This window comes from Choloepus didactylus, chromosome 16, assembly GCF_015220235.1.
Source record: "Choloepus didactylus isolate mChoDid1 chromosome 16, mChoDid1.pri, whole genome shotgun sequence".
NCBI classification, from domain to species: Eukaryota; Metazoa; Chordata; class Mammalia; order Pilosa; family Megalonychidae; genus Choloepus; species Choloepus didactylus.
Genome location: NC_051322.1, coordinates 37,471,982 through 37,498,775, shown reverse-complemented (window position 1 = coordinate 37,498,775; position 26,794 = coordinate 37,471,982). Strand labels below are relative to the sequence as shown.

The 26,794-nt window shown below is 38.1% G+C and overlaps 1 protein-coding gene and 1 non-coding gene across 2 annotated transcripts in view; both read right to left on the bottom strand.

The window, feature by feature from the left end:
• RIT2 (Ras like without CAAX 2) overlaps nt 1–26,391 on the bottom strand; it is a 410,741-nt gene extending 384,350 nt beyond the window's left edge. Inside the window, exon 1 of the mRNA XM_037806053.1 lies at nt 26,285–26,391. Within this exon, the coding sequence (XP_037661981.1) occupies nt 26,285–26,387 (103 nt within the window). The 5' untranslated portion in view covers nt 26,388–26,391. The remainder of the gene's footprint in view (nt 1–26,284) is intronic.
• LOC119511908 lies at nt 6,246–6,412 on the bottom strand. The gene has a single exon (XR_005212256.1). It is a non-coding gene; the product is annotated as a U1 spliceosomal RNA (small nuclear RNA).
• Nucleotides 26,392–26,794: the final 403 nt, after the last annotated feature.

Sequence of the window (26,794 nt, the reverse complement as noted above, 5' to 3'; positions counted from 1 at the left end):
CATCTGAGTAGGTGGGAGAATTTTTTACGAGCTGGAAAGCATCTTGAGTTAATATAATTAAGTGCTTTCATTTTTCAAATGAGAGAACTGAACCCCAAAGGAGTGGGGTTATGGCAGTATTTTGTTTTAAGCCGTGTCACTGTCAATCAAGTTAAAATGCCCATCTTCCTGAGTCCATCAGAGTCCTCTGTGACTCACTCCCTACTAACAATGGCAAAATCTAACAACTGGTTTTCGTTTAGGAGAGGAATAGGTGTTTCCTTGATTTTCTGTAGCAATAAAGCACAGTTACTTTGGTGATGTCTAAGGGAAATGTATTCTTTAAAAATGGTATTACTATCAGCAATTTATTTTTACAGACCCTGTTCTTCTACTTACTCCTCCCTCCCTGTTTTTAATAACTTGTGTGTGGTGGGAGCTATGTTTCCCAGAAACAGCCACATTTAAACATATGACAAGGGAAGAGAGCATGAATATCCTGATGGGACCTGTCAGCATGGAGAAGGCAATGTTTACTTCAAAACTGAAATTTCCAGGAGTCAGTTAAGTGTTAGCTCAGTGAATAAGAAAACGTTTTCTGCATAAGAGTTAACTCCAGCACTTCATTTAAGGAGGAGGGAGGGTATGGGGGAAAGAGATGCCTGGGGAGACTTGTGAAGGCAAAGCAAGTTAGCCGTGAGACCAGTTGCCATGCACACCAGGACTGACACGGCCTCTTGGAAACACTAAATTTTATCTCAACCATACAGCTACCATTTTCGCTTTAGGTAGAGAGGCTTCATGCAACATGAGCTACCAGTGTTTGGGTTACATAAGAAATAATGAGACTTCCAGAAGATAGTGGTTAGGAGCGACAGGGCAAAAAAACACCTCTGTGAAAAATACTAGACAAAAGCCAGAAAGTGACCCAGAACATCAGTTCCAGCGATGCATGAGCTGGACAAGGTCTGCAAAATCCACAGGGACCGTGCACTGGGTGAAACCAGGAGTCTGCATTCTGAAATGAGTAAGTCTGCTGAATATCCAGCAGCCATGCTGCAGTGTGGGGAAATAGTGGGTTGGGATTTGGAGTCGGACTACTTCTTTTTTTTTTTTTTTTTTTAATTAAATTCAATTTTATTGAAATACATTCACACACCATACAATCATCCATGATATATAATCCACTGTCCAAAGTATGATAACGTAGTTATGCGTTCATCACCACAATCTGTCTCTGAATATTTTCCTTACATCAGAAAGAACCAGAACAAGAATAAAAAATAAAAGTGAAAAAAAAATACCCAAATCATCCCCCCATCCCACCCCATTTGTCCTTTAGTTTTTATCCCCATTCCTCCACTCATCCATACACTAGATAAAGGGGGTGTCCACAAGGTGTTCACAATCACACTGTCACCCCTTGTAATCTATATTATTATATAATTGTCTTCAGGAGTCCAGACTGCTGTGTTGGAGTTTGGTAGTTTCAGGTATTTACTTCTAGCTATTCCAATACATTAAAGCCTAAGAGGTGTTATCTATATAGTGCATAAGAATGTCCACCAGAGTGACCTCTCGACTCCATTTGGAATCTCTCAGCCACTGAAACTATTTCGTCTCATTTTGCATCCCCCTTTTGGTCAAGAAGATACTCTCAGTCCCACAATGCCGGGTCCACATTCATCCCCGGGAGTCATACTCTGCGTTGCCAGGGAGATTTACACCCCTGGGAGTCGAGTCCCACGTAGGCGGGAGGGCAGCGAGTTCACCTGTCGCGATGGCTCAGTTAGAGAGAGAGAGGGCCACATCTGAGCAACAAAGAGGTACTCAGGGGGAGACTCTTAGGCACCATTACATACAACTTTAGACTCTCCTTTGTGGTAATGAGCTTCATAAGGGCAAGTCCCATGCTCGAGGGCTCAGCACATCAAACCGCCAGTCCCAATGTTTGTGACAACATATGCTAGGGGATCAGCATCTCAAAGTTTAGAGATAGGCCTTACACTTCAGGGATAGAGTTAACTGCTGTAAGAGCTTACAATCTAGGGACTATTACAATTATTGTGTCCACGTTAGGCTATGTTCTAAGATTCAATTCTGAGTTTACACATTGTAGTTAGTCCATATTGGTGAGGCATCGTCCCTCTCACCATGTTTTCTCCAACACTTTTACTCCTATATATATATTTTCCTACAATTTTATAGAGTTATATTCACATACCATACATTTATCCACAGTGTACAATCAGTTGTTCATGGTATCATCATAAAGTTGTACACTTATCGCCACAATCAGCATTTGAACATACTGATTACTACAAGAAAAATTGTTTTTTTTGTTTTTTGTTTTTTTTTTTTAGCAATAAGAAAAAATGATAAAAAGAAAAATAACATGTCATACAATACAATATACTACTAAGGACAGCAAATAACACCTCTACCAAGAATCCCATAATCCTCCCCTATATCCCCTTCTCATATACATTTAGCATTGGCATATTGCCTTTGTTACATTTAATGGAGGTATATTACAATGTTACTGTTGACCATAGACTCCAGTTTGCTTTGATTATGTTTTTTCCTGAATACCATCCCTTTTTCAAATTTCTACATGGTTGACATTCATTTGCTTTCCCACATGCAAAAACATTTTTATATTTGTATATTTAGTAACAGTCATTGGCCACTCCAGTTTTTGCCACATTATACAGTCCCAGTCTTTATCATCTATCTTTACCTCTGGTGTCATACATTCTCCTATCCCACCTCTTTCAGCTTTATTCACAGACATCTTTGTTCAGTGTACTTACAATACCGTGCTACCATCACACAGTATTATGCTATCTATTTCTGGATCTATGCAATCAATCCTAAACATTCTGTAGTCCTTCAGCATCAAATGGCTGATCTCTGCCCTCTTTCTATCTCCTGGTCGCCTGTGTTGTCAGCTTTTAACTCCCAAAGTTTGTTCATTAATGTCTGTTCATATTAGTGAGACCATACAGAATCTGTCCTTTTGTTTCTGGCTAACTTCACTCAACATAATGTCCTCAAGGTTCATCCACATTATTACATGATCCATGTCTTTGTTCTGTCTTACAGCTGCATAATATTCCATCATGTGTATATACCACAGTTTGTTTATCCACTCATCCTTTGATGGACATTTGGGCTGTTTCCATCTCTTGGCAATTGTGAATAATGCTGCAATAAACACTGGTTTACAAATGTCTGTTTGGGTCTTAAGTTTCAGTTCCTCTGAGTATATACCCAGCAATGGAATAGCTGGGTCATATGGCAAATCTATATTTAGCTTCCTGAGGAACCTCCATACTGTGTTCCAGAGTGCTTGCACCATTCTACATTCCCACCAACAATGAATAAGTGTGCCTGTTTCTCCACATCCTCTCCAGCACTTGTCATTTTCTGTTTTTTGGATAATGGCCATTCTGGTAGGTGTGAGATGATATCTCATTGTGGTTTTGATTTGCATTTCCTTAATAGCAAATGCAATTTATAGTGAAGTTGAGCATTTTTTCATATGCTTTTGAGCCATTTGTATTTCCTCTTCAGAAAAATGTCTGTTCATGTCTTTTGCCCATTTTTTAATTGGATTGTTTGTCTTTCTGTTATTGAGATGCAGGATTCCTTTATATATTCGGGATATTAAACCCTTATCTGATATGTGGTTTCCAAATATCATCTCCCATTGTGTAGGTTGCCTTTTTACTTTTCTGAGAAAGTCCTTTGATGTACAAAAGTGTTTAATTTTGAGGAGATCCTATTTGTCTATTTGTTCTTTGGTTGCTCGTGCCTTGGGTGTGAGGTCTAAGAAACCACCTCCTTTCACAAGATCTTTAAGATATTGCCCTACATTTTCTTCTAAGAGTTTTATGGACTTGGTGCTAATGTTTAGGTCTTTGATCCACTTTGAGTTAATTTTGGTATAAGGTGTGAGATGGACATCCTCTTTCATTCTTTTGGAAATGGATATCCAGTTCTCCAAACACCATTTATTGAACAGGCTGCTCTTTCTCAGTTGCTTTGGCTTCACTGCCTTATCAAAGATCAGTTGTCCATAGATGTGAGGGGGACTACTTCTTTTTTAAAAAACCCAAAAGCGGCTGCAGATATGGCAGCAAGAACCACACAGTGAAGCACGGCAGGATCGGGATGTGGGTAAATCTGGCATGGACGATAGCCTTTCGCGTACCTGCTGCTAACTGTCTCGGAGTGAGGCGGGCAGAGGTTAGCCAAAAGGGGAAAATAACCACGCCCCTTGCAGCCATCGTCCTGGTGGGCTGGGAACACTCTTGCCCAGCGCCAGCACCAGAGCCCAGAGCAGCGCCAAAAATACAGTGTGACAGGAAGTGTGTCCAGCATCATGCACACACAGCACAATATCAGGCGTGGACAATAGCCTTTCACGTACCGATAGCTAATTGGCTTGGAGCTAGGAAAGCAGAGCTGTGTGAAAAGGTGGAAATTAACACACTCCATACAGCCATCCTTTAAGCAGGCTGGAAACACCCCTACGTGGCCCAGTGGCCCAGGACTTTCCTTGAGGGACAGCATGCACTTGTGAAGTAGCACAGCCTTCCCTCAGCAGAGGCCCTGGGAGGGCACGGCTTGGAAGAGGGACGCACTCGGAAATCCAAGGGACCATAAGCCGATACCAAGGACTTGTGGGTCAGCGGCAGAGACAATCTGTGGCAAGACTGAAATGAAGGTTTAGACTCTTGCAACAGCCTTAAATCTCCAGGAACACCTGGGAGGTTTGAATATTAAAGCCGCTCTCCCTCCCTAACCACTCAGACACATGCCCCACATTCAGGGCAGACAGCACCAACAACATACCCAAACTTGGTGCACCAATTTTACCCTCACAAGCATCAGAACCCCATAGAGCACAAAGACAAAGTTGGGGAGAACTGGCTTGAGGGGAATAGGTGGCTTGTGGACACCACCTGCTGGTTAGTTAGAGAAAGTGTATGCCACCAAGCTGTAGATCTGACAAATTTGAGATTAGACTTTGAATTAGCCTACATATCCTAAAAGAACCCTATCAAGTTAAGCAAAGGCCAAGAGGCCAAAAACAACAGAAAATTTTAAAGCATATGAAAAATCCAGATGATATGGATAACCCAAACTCAAACACCAAATCAAAAGATCAGAGGAGATGCAGTACTTGGAGCAATTAATCAAAGAACTAAAGACGAACAACAAGACCATGGCACAGGATATAAAGGACATGAAGAAGACCCTAGAAGAGAATAAAGAATAAATTGCAAGAGTAAATAAAAAGATGATCTTATGGGAATAAAAGGAACTGTCGACCAAATTACAAAGATTCTGGATACTCACACTGCAAGACTAGAGGAAGCTGAACAATGAATCAGTGACCTGGAGGATGACAAAATGGAAAATGAAAGAACAAAAGAAAGAATGGGGGAAAAATTGAAAAAATCAAAATGGACCTCAGGGATATGATAGATAAAATAAAACATCCAAATATAACACTCACTGGTGTCCCAGAAGGGGGAGAGAATGGTAAAGGTCTAGAAAGAGTATTCAAAGAAATTGTTGAGGAAAACTTCCCAAACCTTCTACACAACATAAATACACAAATCATAAATGCCCAGCAAACTCCAAGTAGAATAAATCCAAATAAACCCACTCCAAGACATATTCTGATCAGACTGTTAAACAGTGAAGAGAAGGAGGAAGTTCTGAAAGCAGTAAGAGAAAAGCAATTCATCACATACAAAGGAAACAACATAAGACTAAGTAGTGACTACTCAGCAGCCACCATGGAGGTGAGAAGGCAGTGGCACAACATATTTAAAATTCTGAGAGAGAAAAATTGCCAACCAAGAAAGAATTCTTTATCCAACAAAGCTCTTCTTCAAACTTGAGGGAGAGCTTAAATTTTTCACAGACAAACAAATGCTGAGAGATTTTTGCCAATAAAAGATCTGCCTTACTTCAGATACTAAAGGAAGCCCTACCAACAGAGAAACAAAGAAAGGAGAGAGAGAGATGGAGAAAGGTTCAGTATTAAAGAGACTCATTATGGGTTCATTAAAGGACAATAAGACAGAGAGGGAAAAAATATATCTGGAGAGAAGTAATAAAGACACGCAGAAGCTGAGAGAGAGAGGCACTAAAACTGGAACCTAGGAGAGAAGGTCCAGCAGATATTACCATGTGTCTTCCTATGTGACATAGGAAACACAAATGTCGGCAGCCTTTCTTCAGATAAGTCAGGGAAAGCACACACACAACCCCCTACCAACACAAATTATGCAGTGGAGTTTCCCCCATGTGGGGAAATGGCAGGAGTCAGCAGGTCCTGGAGTGCAATAGATCAGCCTTGCCCTGGCAAAACCACCTTTGTGATCATGGTATCTCCCCTTCCAGGTCTTAGTTTCAAAAAGGAGGAGTGCTTCCACCAGGAGACACAACAATGATTCCATAGAACTGTAAGTTAATACTGCCACCTATTCTTGCACAGAAAGAGAAGGATAGAACTACCATATGACCTGGCAATTTCACTACTTAATATATACCCAAAAGATTTGAAAGCAATGCCTCAAACAGGTATTTACACACAGATATTCACAGTGGCATTTATTCACAATTGCCAAAAGATGAAGCAACACAAGTGTCCGTCAACTAATGAATGGTTAAATAAGATGCATTATATACATACAATGGAATATTATTCAGCCATGTAAAGGAATGAAGTCCTGACACATGCAACAATATGGATGAACCTTGAAGACACCTCATTGAGCGACATAAGCCAGACACAAAGGGACAAATATTGTATGATCTCACTAATTTGAAACACTCAGAATAAGTAAACTCATAGAGTCTAAATCTAGAATATAGGTTAACAGGGAATGGGGAGGGAATAGAGAGCAGGAAGTTGAGGTTCAAAATGCACAGGGTTCCTATTTGGAATGATGAAAATGTTTTGATGATGGATGACTGTGATAGTAGCAAAAACATTGTGAAAGCAATTAACAGTACTGAAATATATATCTGAATGTGATTAAAAGGCAGAAATGTTACATTGTATATATGGTAACAGAATAAAAACTTTTTTGCAAAATCCATGAACCTACACTAAATATATATATATATATATATATATATATATATATATATATATCTGACAAACATGAACCAAAGGATAGGATGGCTGATTCAAGAAATGCCTTCACAGTAATAACATTGAATGTAAATGGATTAAATTCCCCTATTAAAAGATACAGATTCGCAGAACGAATCAAAAACTATGAACCATCAATACGTTGCATACAAGAGACTCATCTTAGACCCAGGGACACAAAGAAATTTAAAGTGAAAGGATGGAAAAAAATATTTCATGCAAGCTACAGCCAAAAGAAAGCAGGAGTAGCAATATTAATCTCAGATAAAGCAGACTTTAAATTCAAGGATGTTATGAGAGACAAAGAAGGCCACTAAATATTAATAAAAGGGGCAATTCAGCAAGAAGGAATAACAAACATAAATGTTTATGCACACAATCATGGTGCCACCAAATACATGAGACAAACACTGACAAAACTAAAGGAAGCAACGATTGTTTCCACAATAATTGTGGGAGAGTTCAACACATCACTCTCTCCTATAGATAGATCAACCAGACAGAAGACCAATAAGGAAATTGAAAACCTAAACAATCTGATAAATGAATTGGATTTAACAGACATATATAGAACATTACATCCCAAATCACCAGGATATACATTCTTCTCTAGTGATCACAGAACTTTCTCCAGAATAGACTATATGCTGGAACATAAAACAAGTCTCAATAAATTTAAAAAAATTTAAATTATTCAAAGCACATTCTCTGACCACAATGGAATACAATTAGAAGTCAATAACCATCAGAGACTTAGAAAATTCACAAATACCTGGAGGTTAAACAACACATTCCTAAACAATCAGTGGGTTAAAGAAGAAATATTAAGAGAAATTGCTAAATATATAGAAACTAATGAAAAAGAGAACACAACATATCAAAACCTATGGGATGCAGCAAAAGTGGTACTGAGGGGGAAGTTCAGAGCACTAAACTCATACATCAAAAAGGAAGAAAGAGCCAAAATCACAGAACTAATTGAGCAACTGAAGAAGCTAGAAAATGAATAGCAAAGTAATCCTTAACCAAGTAGAAGAAAAGAAATAACAAGGATTAAAGCAGAAATAAATGACATAGAGAACAAAAAAACAATTGAGAGAATAAATAACATCAAGAGTTGGTTCTTTGAGAAGACCAACAAGATTGACAAGCCCCTAGGCTAGACCAACAAAATCAAAAAGAGAGAAGACCCATATAAACAAAATTATGAATGAGAAAGGTGACATTACTGTGGATCCCTAAGAAATTAAAAAAATTATAAAAGGATACTATGAGCTTTTTGTATGCCAACAAACTGGATAATGCAGAAGAAATGGAAAATTTCCTGGAAACATATGAACAACCTAGACTGACCAGAGAAGAAATAGAAGACCTGAACCAACCAATTACAAGCAAAGAGATCCAGTCAGTCATCAAAAAGCTTCCCACAAATAAATGCCCAGGACCAGATGGCTTCACAGGGGAATTCTACCAAACATTCCAAAAAGAACTGACACCAATCTTACTTAAACTCTTTCAAAACATTGAAGAAAATGGAATACTTCCTAACACATTTTATGAAGCTAACATCAGCCTAATATCAAAACCAGGCAAAGATGCCACAAAAAAGGAAAACTATAGGCCAATCTCCCTAATGAACATACATGCAAAAATTCTCAACAAAATACTTGCAAATTGAATCCAAAGACACATTAAAAAAATCACACACCATGACCAAATGGGGTTCATTCCAGGCATGCAAGGATGGTTCAACATAAGAAAATCAATCAATGTATTACAACACATTAACAAACCAAAAGAGAAAAATCAAATGACCATCTCAATAGATGCTGAAAAAGTATTTGACAAAATCCAACATTGTTTTTTGATAAAAACACTTCAAAAGGTAGGAATTGAAGGAAACTTCCTCAATATGATAAAGAGCATATATGAAAAACCCACAGCCAGCATAGTACTAAATGGTGAGAGACTGAAAACCTTCCCCCTAAGATCAGGAACAAGACAAGGATACCCACTGTCACCACTATTTTTCCACATTGTGCTAGAAGTGCTAGCCAGGGCAATCCAGTAAGACAAAGAAATAAAAGGCATCCAAATTGGAAAAGAAGAAGTAAAACTCATTATTTGCAGATGATATGATCTTATATCTGGAAAACCCTGAGAAATCGACGATACAGCTACTAGAGCTAATAAACAAATTTAGCAAAGTAGTGGGATACAAGATTAATGCACATAAGTCAGTAATGTTTCTATATGTTAGAAATGAAAGAAGTGAAGAGACACTCAAGAAAAAGATACTATTTTCAATAGCAACTAAAAAAATCAAGTACCTAGGAATAAACTTAACCAAAGATATAAAAGACCTATACAAAGAAAACTACATAACTCTACTAAAAGAAATAGAAAGGGACCTTAAAAGATGGAAAAAATATTCCATGTTCATGGACAGGAAGGCTAAATGTCATTAAGATGTCAATTCTACCCAAACTCATCTACAGATTCAATGCAATCCCAATCAAAATTCCAACAACCTACTTTGCAGACTTGGAAAAGCTAGTTATCAAATTTATTTGGAAAGGGAAGATGCCTCAAATTGCTAAAAACACTCTAAAAAAAGAAAAACAAAGTGGGAGGACTTACACTCCCTGACTTTGAAGCTTACTATAAAGCCACAGTAGTCAAAACAGCATGGTACTGGCACAAAGATAGATATATCAATCAATGGAATCGAATAGAGAATTTGGAGCTAGGCCCCCAGATCTATGGCTGACTGATGTTTGATAAGGTCCCCAAAGCCAGTGAACTGGGACATAACAGTCTTTTCAACAAATGGAGATGGGAGAGTTGGATATCCATATCCAAAAGAATGAAAGAGAACCCCTACCTCGCACCCTACACAAAAATTAACTCCAAGTGGATCAAAGACCTCTATATAAAAGACAGTACCATAAAACTCCTAGAAGGTAATGTAGGGAGACATCTTCAAGACCTTGTATTAGGAGGTCACTTCCTAGACCTTACACCCAAAGCACAAGCAACAAAGGAAAAAATAGTTAAACGGGAACTCCTCAAGCTTAGAAGTTTTTGTACCTCAGAGAAATTTGTCAAAAAGTTGAAGAGGCAGCCCACTCAATGGGAAAAAATTTTTGGAAACCATGTATCTGACAAAAGACTGATATCTTGCATATATAAAGAAATCCTGCAACTCAATGACCATAGTACAGACAGCCCAATTATAAAATGGGCAAAAGATATGAAGAGACACTTCTCCGAAGGGGAAATACAAATGGCCAAAAAACATATGAAAAAAATGTTCAGTTTCACTAGCTATTAGAGATGCAAATTAAGACCACAATGAGATACCATCTGTGCTGGTTTGAATGTATTATGTCCCCCAGAAAAAGCCATATTCTTTGATGCAATCTTGGGGGGCAGATATATTAGTGGGAATTAAGTTGGAATGTTTGGATTAGGTTGTTTGCATCGAAATGTGCCCTACCCAGCTGTGGGTGATGACTCTAATTGGATAATTTCCCTAGAGGTGTTACCCCACCAATTCAGAGTGGGCATAATTAAATCACCGGAGCCATATAAATGAGCTGACAAACAGAAAGAACTCAGTGCAGCTGAGAGTGACATTTTGAAGAGGAGCCACAGCCAAGAGGGACACTTTGAAGACACACAGAAGCTGAGAGAGGAATTGCAGATGAGAGACAGTTTGAAGATGGCCATTGAAAGCAGACTCTTGCTCCAGAAAAGCTAAGAGAGGATGCCCCAAGAGCAACCAAGAGTGACATTTTGAAGAGGAGCTGTGGCCTAGAGAGGAACATCCTGGGAGAAAGCCATTTTGAAACCAGAATTTGCAGCAGACGCCAGCCACATGCCTTTCCAGCTAACAGAAGTTTTCCAAATGCCATTGGCCATCCTCCAGTGAAGGTACCCTATTGTTGATGCATTACCTTGGACACTTTATGGCCTTAAGACTGTAACTGTGTAACCAAATAAACACCCTTGTAAAAGCCGATCCATTTCTGGTGTTTTGCATCCCGGCAGCATTAGCGAACTAGAACACCATCTCACACCAATTAGAATGGCTGCCATTAAACAAACAGGAAACTACAAATGCTGGAGAGGATGAGGAGAAACTGGAACTCTTATTCATTGTTGGCGGGACTATATAATGGTTCAGCCAGTCTGGAAGACAGTCTGGCAGTTCCTTAGAAAACTAGATATAGAGTTACCCTTCGATCCAGCAATTGCACTTCTTGGTATATACCTGGGAAGTCTGAAAGCAGTGATGCAAAAAGATATCTGCAAGCCAATGTTCATAGCAGCATTATTCACAATTGCCAAGAGATGGAAACAACCCAAATGTCCTTCAACAGATGAGTGGATAAATAAAACGTGGTATATACACACAATGGAACACTATGCAGCAGTAAGAAGGAACGATGTCGTGAAACATTTGACAACTTGGATGAACTTGAAGACATGATGCTGAGCGAAATAAGCCAGGCACAGAAAGAGAAATATTGTATGCTACCACTAATGTGAAACACTGCTGGGGAGAATGCGTGGGGTGTTGGACTTCCCCACCTCGATGGCTGCTGATGTGCTCGTAGACATTAGGGACTGGCGGTTGGTGGGCTGAGCCCTCATTCATGGGAATTGCCCTTGGGAAGACTGTTACTGCAAAGGAGAGGCTAGCCCTGCTTATAATTGTGCCTAAGTGTCTCCTCCTGAGTATTTCTTTGTTGCTCAGATGTGGCCCTCTGTCTCTAGCTAAGCCAACTTGGCAGATGGGATCACTACCCTGCCCCCTACGTGGGATCTGACACCCAGGGTGTAAATACCCCTGGCAACGTGGCATATGACTCCTGGGAAGGAATCTGAACCTGTCATCATGGGATGGAGAGCATCATCTTGACCAAAAGGGGAATGTGAAATGAGATGAAGTAAGTTTCAGTGGCTGAGAGATTCCAAAAGGAGCTGAGAGGTCACTCTGGTGGGCACTCTTATGCATAATATAGATAACCCTTTTTAGGTTCTAATGAATTGGAATAGTTAGCAGTAAATACCTGAAACTATCAAACTACAACCCAGAACCCCTGAATCTTGAAGACGATTGTATAAAAATGTAGCTTATGAGGGGTGACAAGGTGACTGGGAAAGCCATGTGGATCACACTCCCCTTTGTCCAGTGTATGGATAGATGAGTAGAAAAATGGGGGAAAAAAAAATAAGCACCCAGGGATCTTTTTTACTTTAATTGTTCTTTTTCACTTTAATTTTTATTCTTATTACTTTTGTGTGTGTGGTAATGAAAATGTTCAAAAAATTAATTTTGGTGTTGGATGCACAACTATATGGTGGTACTGTGAACAACTGATTGTATGTTTTGTATGACTGTATGGTATGTGAATATATCTCAATAAAATTAAAGTATTAAAAGATAAAAAAATAAAAATACTTTAAAAAAAAAAAGGAATAATGAATATGTTGGGGAAAGTTGAAAATGGAAGCCAGGGTCCAGAATCAGGAGAAGTGGGTGACAAAAAAATTCAATAATCAAGATAAATAATATTTTAATTCAATACACTAAAATTCAAAATTAATGCAAGAAATCCATGAAAAGCAACAGATCAGAATCAGTATTACTGATTTTTCATTTTTCCTCTGGCTCCAAAACAGCTCAGCAAGGCCATGATGGAAGACATGGAAGGTCAAAGAAAGCCAGAGGGAAATTGAGAAATTATACATTTTCATGGCATTGAATATTATAGGAGCGGGATTATAAAGGATGAATAATTACAGAATTTGATATAAAGGCTGATGTGAAATGCCTGTGTATTAATCAGCTTCACATTCACCTCCCTTCTGCTTTCGATCATCCCATACTGAATCAGTGTTCATAAATTATGCAATATATTTTCTCTTTATCTGGTTCTTGATAATACCAGATAAAGATAGATTTTTAATATCTTCGAATTGAATAAACTGGTATAAGAAGGACTAAAGATACATTTGGGAAAACAGGAGTCTGATAATATTGAAAATAGTATTGAGTTTCACATAGAAATATATTTGGGAAAACTGTATTGAATATATGCTTCCCTTGTGTATAAAGACTCCACAGTTAGTTAATTAATTAATTGGTATTATGGAATGAAACATAGGAAAATACAAGGAATGAGGGCTAAAAATAAGTCAGAATATCAGGCCTAAATTAACAAAACATTGTTCCCATCAATTAGAAAAACTGAAATGATTAATCCAGTTAAAAAAACATAGGCAAATACACAAATAAATTAAAAACTTACTACTCAGGAACAAATTTATTTAAATCATCAGCACATATATATAAAAAAAATAGGCTTCATTTTAAAACTCAATGCAATCATTTCATCTAAACCAAAATGCCATAAGGAAGATTTTATCTCTAATATCTATTCATATATTTATCTGCAGTATAATTTCATATGCTGGCTGATTTTGTAACTTGAGTAATACTTTAAAGATGCAGACCCTAAGCATTTAATTCAACTGCCATGAAAATTTGATTGGACAAGGTATTTAACATTATTATTCCCGAAAAAATTGGACACTGATTTTGTATATCATCTAATCCATCTGTTGTCTTACCCTAAGATTAAGGTTAAGGAACCTAAAATCAGGAGAGGTTTGATCCCTCAGCTCTCTTTTGTTGGATATTGGGTTATCAGAATACACCAAAGCTTACAGACAACAATGTCTAAACTTAAAATAATAAAAAAAATTTCAGAGGTGGTGATAATCAGGAAAAGTCTCTCACAGATTACATGTTTAAGAAGAACTACCAGAGCAGGGAGAACATTTCATGGTGGAATGAACATGGAAGGCCAGGAATAGAGAAGTGAATATAAACATTAATGTTTTAAGGAGTGTTTACTAAAGGTCCATTAGGAGATCTGGCAAGGAACATTTTCTAATGAAGATAGCCTAGATCACTGCAAATCTGGTGCAGGTGAATTTTAACAGAAGTGTAAAATTCAGCCTAGCTGAATACCCATGGCCCATAGTTTAGTAATTCAGAGACTTGATTCCGGGACAATGGTCTCCAATTATCAGGTTATTAAAACTATCCCTTGCGTTACACAAAGATCACAGGTTTCCTAAATCCAAAAATGAATCCATATTCTCAAGAAGAGTAAAGCACACTCATCCTATAACAAAGGAACTGTGAAGATTATTTCATAATATGTCAAATTCCTATTCAAGTAACTATACTTTCCAATACCATTCAAAGAAACATGCTAGCATGGGAACAGGTTATATAAATCCTATGTTTTGATTACCATTGAAAACATACCCTTGGCCCCATATTACTCTTTAACCAGCCTATAATATATCTAAAATGGTTCCATTTGAAAATCACATGTTTTGTTTTGTTTTGTTTTGGGTAACTAAAGATATTTAAGAACAACTACAGTTATATGCTAAGTTGAGTGATGGGTTAACAAGTATTTGTTCTATTATTCTTCCTGACTCTAGGTTGTATATATTCTTGTATATGTATCAATTATTTCATAGTGAAAAACCACAAAAGAAAAATAAAATCCCAGGGAAATTAATGTGATTGATATAATCATCTATGCCACAGTTATTCAAATTTGTATTTTATATATTGAATTTGGAATTCCATGGGAAAGCACGATACTAAAGATGAAATATAATGTGATGGGAGAGGAATGTAACAAAGGAATGAAGGAAAAATGGAGAATGAATTTCAAAACAAGATTTGTGCTCAGAAAGACGTGTCTTTGTTTCTATCATATTGTTTTACCTCTTGTTAGAGTTAGGAGAAACTCATTTTTAACTAACAAATGCGAGTGCCCAGTATGTGCTTATCGCTGGCTGTGTGGAGAGAGAAACAAAGCAGTGCAGTGGAGAGCAAAGGTTCCCAAACATTGCTGCACAATATAATCTCTTAGGGAGCTCTGAAACATCTGATTGCCCAGGTTGTACCTCAGACCAAGTAAATCTGAATATCTGGGAATAGAACCCAAGCATTAGTATTTTTAAAATTCACCCAGGTGATTTCAATATGCAGCCAAGTTTGAGAAGCAGTGACTCTCAAACTTGAGCTTACATCAGTATTCATCAAAAGGCCTTTTCAATATAGAGATTTCTGGGTCCAACCCTTGGAGATTCTGATTCTGTAGGTCTGGAGGGGACCTGAGAATTTGTATTTCTAACAAGTTCCCAGATGCTGTTGCTGCTAAGAGCCAGGGAACCACACTTTGAGCACAACTGGTATAGAGCATATAGAACTACACTTCAAGTTAAAGGAGTTTATATTATAGTGAACAGATAGGGCATACACAGAGAAAGTCAAATATACAAATCAGACTGTTAAGTGTTAATGAATGGTAAAGATGGTAAAAGCTAGAAATGTTGAGAGGAAGAATAAATTATTGTGGGTTGGAAGTTTATCTGATGGCTCTTGAAGAATAAATGTAATTTAAATAGGCAGAGAAAATTCCAGAAGGTCACTGGAAATTAGTAGGATGACTTATGGAAAGATTAGGTAGGGATGCATATGGTTTGTTTGGGCTGCAATGAAAAGGTCCCCATGACTGGAGCAATGGGTTTGTGACAGAAAGAGCAGTTGGCATTGGACTAGTCTTACTGGAAGTAGATGCTAGAAAATCTACAAAACAGTGTTTATCCACTGGGCAGTAGAGAAGCTCTTAAAGACACCCTAAGTGTCCATTACAGGGCTCTTTATTAAAATGATTTCCAAAGGCAAGTTGCCAGCCAGACTGTCTTCTGGAAGACCATTTATCACTATCAGGAGTAAGACATTTTTAATATCAGAAAATTAAACACAAATGGATATTAAAAACTCCAACAGATAATTAATCAATAAAGGTAGAAGCAGAGGACCTTATTAGTTAGATAGGTGTAGCTCAAGTGCTAACTATAAAAGTTGCAAATTAAAAATGATGGCACATGCCAAGAATGATGGAGAGAAGCCCAGAGAGATGTTAAAGGTGCGACCTTCCATTATGAGCTCAAACGGAACAAGGCACTGAATCTATCCCAGCTTCCCTAATTCTCATTTAGTTTGATTCTAAAATCTCATTATATGTGAGGTTTTCTACCTAAGAAACCAGATAAAACCTTGGCATTTTGGAAGAACTATTAGGAAGTCCTCTTTTTAGTTTCTAGAGTGATTCTAGGTAGTGACTGTTTACACTCAAATGGAGAGAATTTTTGAAAAATGCAGAAATATGTCTCTTCTTTCTGGGAAGGACTAGACTTTTAGAAATCAGAAGCCACCTCTTCCCCAGAATCTGGTTAGTAGGGGGTACTGTAAGTTCCCATCTCTCTGACCCATAAGCTCAGGATTGCATGAATATATTTACCCTACACCCAAAAATAAGAGTTGTTGCAGACTGGGATGTAAATAAGGAACATTTTTCTAGAAACAAGGGAAAGGAATGTCATCTCAGGTAGAATACCCAGCCTGTGCATAACTGAATAATGTGTTTGGAAAGAATTAATACTAACAATAACAATAACAATAACAATAGTTAGCACTTAGATAGAAGTGCCAGATACTACGTACTTTATTTACATTAATTCGTTTGAACTCTAAGTAAAATTGCTGACTAACATGTCCAAGATCACACTACTACTAAGTGTATGAACCAGGATTTGAATGCTGATAGTCAGGCTCCTAAAACAGTGTTCTTAATAAGCAAATGCTATATAAAACAAACAGCCTAGGATGACTGAACAGACATGTCAGTATCGGGATTAAATACAGACACAAAGGCAATGTCCTGGCTGTGCATGTGGGAGAAACTCACATGCTACTGGTGTAAGCGACAGCAGAGGTGCAAATACAGAAAGGTAGGAACAGAGTTTTCTGGTTTTCTCTTGTAACTGCAAAGTTAGGATTTAACAAATGATTGATTACTGAATCATTATATAGATATTTTTGTTTGGGTGCTCCAGGAATTAAGCCACAGGGAATGCCCCCAGGCCACCAAACTGCCCTCATGGATCCGAGCTTGGGGGATGGGTCAGCTCGGTAAGTTTGTCCTGTTCCTACTTTTTCTTAAGTTTTGTTTTTTGCTTTTAAATTTAGCGATCCAGAGTTGTTCTGTAGTCCCAGTGGTCTTTCAGAGATTTGAAGAAGTTAAATCTGCCCATTTTTTTGTTGTTTCTAAGGGGAAACATTCCCCAGAGGGTCTCGCGCCGCCATCTTGATGACGTCACCAGTGATTTGTTTGGGCCAAACTATTACTGTCTTTCGATTTCTTCCTCAATGAATAGTAAAATTAAGAGCTAACATTTTGGATTGTTATATATGCCTGGTTCTGTTCTAAGTGTTTCACATATGTCATTTCACTGAAAAATTGCAGTGGAGGTATGGTGCTTATCCCGAATTTATGAAGAGAAAAGTGAGTCTTGAAGAGGGTAGTTTACTCAGGAACCCAGAGCCTCTAGTGGTTGTGCAGGACTAACCTACCGCCACACCCCCTTAACCCCTGTGCATCGTGACACCCACCAACCTGTGTTCTTCATCTACCCTTGATCTGCATAATGAGGTCTCAGCAGAGAGATTATGACAGAATAAGATAAACTAGACATTTGGGTCCTTTAGGAAATCCAGCTTTGCATTTCCTTCTCTATAAAACGGGATAACAACAATAGCTACAGCAATGACTCATCTTCATAAAGGATATTGAATAAGCGGGCCCTATGTTTAGGATGCTCAATAATACCGATAGACTGAAGTAAGTCTGTGGACAGAAACCTGATAATCAAGAGAAAGTTAAGATGCAAATACTGCAAAACAAGATGTGATCTCATGCCAGGCAGAAGTCCTACAATCAGGGGAAGTGCACAGTCCTTGAAAGCCAAAGGACAGGGGCAGCTGGCAGCAGAATACATATAGGACACTGAAAATGTTCTTTTTCCCAAACCGTTGGTTGCCAGACCTGTGGATTGCTCCTCAAAATATGGTTTCCTCAGGGTGGCAAAAAAGGTATTTTATGAAATGTTCTGGGAAAATCTTAGTAAATAAGCCTGCACAACTTTACTCCTGTGGGTTTGAGCTCAAAATACTTATTAACACCTCAGTGGATTTTTGTGAACAGTAAGAAACACTTAATTAGATTGTAATCAAGAAACTGAATTCTGAGTCACAAGTTCCTACACATGTTTCCCACAAGGGTGAAAATCAACCCTGGGACATGATTTGATTTTGATAACCTCTATTCTAAAATGAAAGAAATAGTAACCCTTAAGCATAGCAGATAATCGGAGGGCTAGATGACAATCAAGGCATGACCAAGCTTTCTCCTTGATTTCAGGAAGTTCTAATGTGAAATACCGGGAGCAGAAAAGCGGCGTGAAGGGCGATCTGAGCCGCAGAACCGCGGTGTGACCGCAGAGCTGACACCTGGAGAGAAAAGGCCGGACAGAGTGCGGGAGCTTCCACGGAGGAAAAGCGGCGATGAAAACGAAGAGCACGGTTCTCGGGCCCAGGAGGAGAAGGAGGTACAAGCGTTCTAGGGAATACTTGAAATTACCGGTTAGCCTAAGGCAACAAGAAGGCTTTGAGAGACCTGAGAAAAACAGAACGTTATCCACAAACTGGGCTATAGATTCAGTGTAAACTGGGCTAAGTTGAGGAAAAACCTCAACACAGTCAGTCTGCACTGAAACTTTAGGTGAAAGTGAGAATCTAACTTGGAGAGTTACCACATAAAATAATCAAATGCCCAGACTTCAACAAAAAGAAAGAGATGGCAAATTCAAAGGAACAAAATAAAACCAACAGAGGAAGCACAGACATTCCAATAACCAATCATAGTCGTTAAGTCAACTCTGTTTTAAAAAAAGTTTAAGGAAAAAAAAAGAATAATTCTTAGCAAAATAATCTTTGTGAGTACATATAAATTTATGGAGATATATATATTAATATATATATTTAATTTTAAAGCATATTAAGGGGAACTATGGTCTGGTAAACTGTTTTAGGTTTTCTTAACCATTCAGTACATGACTACTCCAACTATTGCCGTACTTATACAAGCAATTTTCTAACCAAATACCTAAAATCCTCCCCTCCAAAACTTTTATAACCAGTTTAAAATCCTCTCCTGGATCTTCCATTGCACAAACACAGATTTTCTATACATTGTCATTCCAGTTCAATTGAATATTTTCTCCTGGAACTTAAGACTTTGTGTTTCTTCTGACTGTCCTCTCAATACACCAACCCAGGATAGGCCATAGGCCTCAACTTTCCATCCTCCACACATAAGCCAGTGAGAGCAGCCATGTACTTGTATCCCTCCCCCATATACTTGGCAGTGGCAGGATTCTGAAGCATGTGGAAACTACAACAGGTCATTATTCCCATGCTGATGCTGTGGTGTTGGCTGGATTGGGGTTATGGTAAACAGAAAGGGCAGATAGGATTATCATGTACAGCTGCCAGAAATGGCACTTAGCTGGTACCTGTTGCCAAACCAGAAGAGCAGATGGCACCTCTTGGTGGCTGTCATCAGAGAGCTGATATTTATAAGGAAATCTGGAATGATTGAGTTGAGATCATAGACAGACTTTGTAAATAACACCAAACTCAGTGATAAAATGGTTAACTTCATGAGTGTGAACAATGCCAAGGACTACAGTTGATCAGTGTTTAGTCACAGTTCCTCCACACTGCAAAGACATATGTGCACAGAGAAACAATTGGTCACCATCAGCAAACTAATCTTCACTTAGGAGTGCAGATTTTATACTGGTTTATGGAAGCAGCATGGCCTAATGGAAAAATCCATGACCCTGTAAGTCATAAGGCCTGTCTTCCAGTCCCAGTGCCAAGCATTCTATGGTCGGGCACTCTAACTTCCTGATCCATGGTACCCATTGTTTGCAAAATACCTGTGTGTACATTGTCTATTATTGTACCTACTATATTGCATTACAAGTCTCTGTTTACTGGGCACCAGATACAGGTCTGGCGCTTGCTCACACAGACATCCCCACACACTCACCCTCCGTTCTTGTTAAATAAATGGACAAGGAAGGCATTTTCCATTTCTGACATGTTGTTCTTTAAGTTTATCACTTACTCTCTGATGTATGTATTTAGAGAAAACATCCCCCCCCCCCCAAGTAGATCAACACCTAATACATTTCAAATATCTACGGGGTATATTCAGCATCCTGTTTTAGTTTCTTCACTAGTGTAATCAGAGTTTGTAATAATTTTTATAATTACTGTATTGTTTGATTTTTCCAGGATTGTCATCTGTCTCTATGTGGTCAAGGCCCCCAGGAGTACCTGAATGTCTTCAGTACCTCCACACTGAAATGTTCAGGTCAGAACTCCCCATCTCCCCCTGCTTTATCTAATAGGATTTTGGGATAGAAAAATGATAATTTTCCAGTATCTTGGTATAAATGATTTTGCTTGATGTCTTAATGTTTGAAGGTAGGTAATACAAGAGCACATCAGAGACCCATACATGATCATTCATCTCTAGTCCCTTTGTTTGATAAAGACAGAGCTGTACTAACTTTGTTTCATCAACTGAAAATCTATAGAGCCCATCTAACCTAGGAAATATTGTCAGGCAGCCTGTTACGCTTCCACTTGCTACTTGAGTGAGTAGATACTAACCAATTTTACTTTTCTTGTGAGTCGACCTCCTTGCTGACAAGACTGCGGTGAGTGATTGTCTGAAGTATAATGAGGCTGGTGACAAGGGAAAAAGCCAAGGACCTCGGGTCTTAAAAATCTTGTTTATTTTTGCTTTTGCTTTTGCAATTTGGCAGTTTCAGAAAACACATGGTCATGATGTGACAACTGTTCAGTTTTGTCAGAACCAGAGTTCTGCTAATGAGGTAAAGCACAGTGCCTCAGAGACATGAATGATTCACTTGGTTTGCTTCAATTTAATTCATCAGATAAAGGCTCAATTTTTTTTTTTACCTGCTTATACCAATTCATTGAGGTTGAAGGAATTGGATTTTGTGCTGTTTTCTCTTTAACTCAGAAAGTATTGCTTTTGCTTTCATTTTATGAGCTTCTGCTACACAAAACTCTGAATTTATAAAAAGAGACAAATTGCAAAAGGGTGGGTGGGAGGAGCATGATTACTTATTTTACAAATGATTTTTCCCTTTGCAAAGAATTCACAATGGATTCATTTGAATATATTCTGAGTCCCCTAATGCGTTTATTACATGTTTTCAGATTGTTTGTTTTGTTTGGTGTAACTTTTACAGTTTCCTAAGATCTATATTAAAAAAATCTCAAGAGATTTTTTCTAACTGTGCCCCCAAAGACAGTGAGTTATCATAATCCCTTCTTGAAAAATTATAAGCTCTCACATTCCTTCTTGTCTTTGCATACACTGTTCCTTTGGAAATCTCTTCCTCTCCAGCCCTTTCTCTCCCTATTTTTGACCTACTCAACCTCAAGAAATCCTATTCATCCTTTAATATACAATTCAAACACCATCTTCATTGTGATTCCTTCTCAACTTTAGCATGCAGATTTAGCCATTTCTTACCCTACATTTCCAAAGTTCTTGGTTCATAGTCCTAATATAAACTTATAATTTTGTAGTATACTTAATATTTTACACCCACCCCATGAGATCGTGAACTCCTAAAGGGCAGGAATCATGTCTGGAATTGTAGTTAATATCCTCTCCCTTAATTTGCATAAAGTTTAGTACAGTTTTGACACTTGACGATGCTTAAGGTAATATTTTACCAAGGTGATTCCAAAATGTGTCCTAGGGACCTAAAAAGAGCATGTAGGTCTCATCTGGTATTCGGATACTTTCTATGTTTTTCCCATGCAATTTGGTGGAAAAAGAATTGAGTTGATATCCTACTTCTCATTTAAGTTGGTGTAACTTTTGGGCAAATCTCTTAACATTTCTGGGTCTTAGATAACTCATCTAAACAAAGGGGTAGAGAACCTACTTATTTTAGTATCAAATCAGATCATAAAACAGAATAGGTAAAATGTATTTTGGAAAATGAAAGCAAACAGACGCTAGCCATATTCTATCATTGAGGAACATCCACAAAGATAGGAAAAAAATCAATATTTAAAAGTCATATGGAATATTTAGTTTCAATAAAATTCTAAACTATAACTTTGAGATTTTAAGGGAGGGAAGGGAGGGTGGGCAGAGGAGCAAGGAGAGATAGAGGGCAAAGATCATATGTAAATTACATCAACTTCATTGGATAATTGGTATGATTTTGATTCAGCTTACCCTGTATAAAAATTAGGGCATGGTAGAAAAACAGCTTAAAGGAGATCAGGGGGGCTGCATTTCAGATGTGACTCTACCACTATTGTATGCATGAGCTTGACAAGATCCTTCAATTCTCAGGGCCTCAGTTTCTTTATCTTTCCAACAGATGTCAGCTCCTTGAGGGAAGGAACTATTTCTTATTTATCTCTGTTTTATCGCTGCTTAATAACATTATTGGATAGCAGTAGGTATAATTTTTAATTATTTTTATTGAGTATAAACAGTATGTACACTATTTAATAATACAAGTTTACATTTTTAAGGCATAGATGTATAAATGGGACTGTTAGTCTATCTGGTTAAGATCTCTTCCAATTGTAGCATTCAAAAGGTAGAGAATGCATTACCAACAGTTCTGGTTTCTTAATAGTTAGTGGTGTAATTCTTTGCTTTACTTTCTCAAGGTATTAAATCACATGTAGTAGAGTTAGATAAAACTTCATTCATCCCTATAACTTAATATCCAGGTGTCCAAGCACAAGTTATTTCCTTGGGTATCAGTTTTGCAATCAGTAAAATGGAGAAGCCCAATCAGATTGCGGTGGTGTCTGAGAATAAGCCTGAAGAGCACATAGCCCATTATCTGCCACATAGTAGATGCTTTATTTGTTTATTTCCTTCTTGCTTCCCCTCTACAGTAATTAGTACAGCACCTGTATATAGTATATGCTCAATAACTTGTTTATTGATTGCTTGTGCTTTGAAATTTCTCACAGAGTACATTTATGCACTCATATATTTAAAATTTTATGTGAATAAAAGAATGTTCTTGTTCATGGGAATTGTATATGTGAATTATAGTGTTTGTTCAAGGATGTGTGCAGCTTGCTCTCATATGTTCAGAAGACAGAGAAATAGATGATGGATGATAGGGAGGGAAAGAGAAATGGCGGTGTGACAGCATGTTAAAGTTGGTGGATCGGGGTATCGGGGGAGGGGGTCAGGGTATGGGGTTTGCATTGTCTTTGCAACTGTTCCTATAACTTTGAATTTATTTCAAAATAAAATTTAAAAACATTTTATGTGACGTTCTGCTCCAATAAAGTTGCAAATTCTTTCAAAATTTCCTACTCACGTAAGTATAACTTAGTAATCTATAGGTAAAAAGAAAGCTGATTTCTTGGGAATTAAGGAAACTCCTAGATTGTGTAATATTTAAAAATTATGGTCACAGTAAATTGAGTTTCTAGTCCATGTTCAAAGCTAACTTAAACCTGACTCTCAAAACTGGAAACAGGTGGTGGCCTGATTCATCATCTTTAGTTTCTTCAGAACAGCGGACTTCTTGAAAACCCTTTACACAACCCACTGCAATTGGCTTCTATAATTCCTCCACATAAACTGCTAAAAGTGTAGGAAGAAAATTTATAATGTACCTCTACTGATCCAGATTTTCTGCAATATAAAAAGTGACTTTTTTAGTTTTTAAAAGTTTTTTTTTTCTAGTTTGTTCAAAAGCAAACGTTTTAACTTTCAAGAGCAAGTTAATATTTAGAATCAGTGCTTGAACATTTCTGATCATAAAGGCAAGGTAAAACCTGAGAAAACAATGTGATTCCAAACACTTGGCCACAAGGACAACAACTTCCAGGTGTGGAGTTATAGTTTGAGTAACATTCTCTTTGGAGAAAGAACCAAGTATGCCATTTATATAATCACCACAACTGGACTCATTTACTCTCTTTTATTCTTAATTCTCTCTGAGGAGAGGTAGCTACTCCTATTTAGTCTTTATCACATTGAAAAAGTTTTTGCTCTACTATTTAATTATGAACTGGCTTCTTTTGTATAAAGTGAAGGTGGGAGCAACCAAAGCCACTCTGTCTGCCATTGCATTTATGCTGGAAATTCCTAGTTATTGGAATGCTGTCAATGATCAATCAGTACAAATAATACTGGAAGAGGTCAAAATAGGAAAGATCATGTTACCTCCATGGTAAGAGTATTGCTGAAGGATGCTCCTGCCCAACATCTCTCCTCTCCCAGTTCTGGTTCTATTGACATCAATAAGGAAGGTGAGAACTAGTCATTTTATCCCCACATCCCCAAACTCCTGGTTTATCAAGAAAATACAGAGCCAACAAACAAGGGTAAGATGTGGACATATTCTTTACAGACCCTTGCAGCACCTCTCTGCCTTGCAAGCTGCTGAGTGGCATTTTTTATTGATTGACTTCCCACCTTTTTCTTAGACCACTGTCTTACCATAATTTTATCCTCATTTACTGTGTCTTTCTTCCTCATTGTGTCTGTCTGCCTATATTCTTTCAAAGTATAGCTTTGTTTTATATAGATATTTTTCTATTTATCCTTCCTCTTTTCGTCCTTCCCTCCCCATGTCCCTCCCTCCCTCCCTCTCACTCTAAAATGCCACCTGCTTTGATTCCTCCTCTCTCAAACCATTATATTAAAAAAATAATACGTGGAAAGCTTTTATTTGCTTTTAAATTCCTCATCCTTACACAGTTGCAAAGCTTTTCTCTTCACATATCCTTCCTAGGAAAATGAATCTTTTTTCATATTTTGTGAAGCATTTAGTGGCTGACCACATGCAGATCTATCTCTTTTCTCTTTATGGTCATTCATTTTTGGGGGAGGAATGTTCATTTGGGAGAGTGTCCATTTTACATCTCTTGCTATTTTTCTTGCCTCTTCACCTTTGCTATACCTCCCAAATTACACTTTTTCTTCTCCGTTCCTCAACTTTCATATTACTTATAGACCAACCACCAAAGTTAATAACTTCTGGATTTCTTGCACCTAGAATTTTGGCCTGAATTTTGAATCTTTTTGTTAAATACTAAGCTATTGAAGTGTTTTGATTATTTTCCTCCATGCTACTCAATATTTCTACTGTCTTTGACATCCCCAAAGTTGTATCCCCATTGGGTTTTTTTTCCTTTCACAGAAAATGTTATCTGTTTATTTTCTGGTGATATGCATAGCCCCAGACTATCCGACATTTATTCAGTTTCAGATGCTACTACTATACATCCATTTCTTAATTTGCTATATTTGGTCTTTAAAATCCCCCAAGAAACCCAACCACTGGCCACTTTTTTTCCTTTTGTATCAAAACAAATTTACCAGTATTCACCATCATCACCACCACCACCTCTTCCTTTATTCTTGTAGTTTTCCCTTTCAATCAATTAACTACAAAGTTTGGTTTGATCCCCCCCATGCCTCTCACCCCACACACCAGTCCCGCAATGAATACCATTCTTTAAACCTTAAACCCCTGTCACTTTCAAAAACTAACTTTCCTCTGGGAATTCAACACCCACACACGCTAAGTGAGAGCACAGATAAGGAAAAGGAGACTGAAGCTCGCCAATAGAAAAAAGGAAAGCAATCAGCTCTGACAGTCTTGGGTGTGTGTTTGTGTATGTGTGTTTAATTGAATATTTATAACACTTCTTTCTTTATGTGAATATTGTGAGGACAGGAACAAGTTTTTCTGATATCATGGCTATTTAATAAATGCCACATCTTTATTTTTTAAAAAAAGCATATAAGCTAAGAACAAATATCACTCAGCATGGAATCGAAGAGTAAATGATCCTCTTAAAGTTCTGTATGTCATCGCTGGCTGTCTCTACATTCTTCTGACTCATCAGCATCCCTTTATCAGTCTCTACATTTTTAAACATCCTTCCAGATGCTCCGCACTTAACTGCCACAGCTAGTCCCTGACAGCATCAGCATTACTGTTTTAATTCTACAGAGTTACTTCATCCCCAGCCCTCCTTCCCCAACATTTGGTATTGAAACTTACCGCTTTTACCAACTCCCCCTGCTCCCAGCATCACCACCTTGTACTCTCTGGACCCTCCTGGTCCGCTGCTCGTGGAGCAGCTGGCTTCATTTTCTACCTCCATCTTACCCGAGGGACTGGAGGAAAAAAAAAAAAGGAAGGAAAAAGTCTCCTGTATCAGGTGCTTGCTCAGATATTCAAGAACTCGAAAACTGTGTCAATAGAAAGGTGCGAGGTAAGAACCATCAGCGACGGGCTGGCTGCTGGTCCTGTGCTGGAGCGGGTCTCATAGCAACCACTGCAATTGCTTCCAATAAAAATCTGGCTTTTACATCCCCCCTCCTTCCTATCCTTCACTCTTTCACATCTCTCCCACGATCTCCCTCTCTCTCTTTCTCTCTCTCTCTCACTTGTTCTCTCTTTCACTCTCTCTCACTGTTTTTTTTTTCTTCTTCTTCTCTTCTATTTCTTGCCCCATTTCCCTTCCTCGCCGTCTCCCTCCTCTCTTTCCTGCCCCTCCCCCGCACAGTC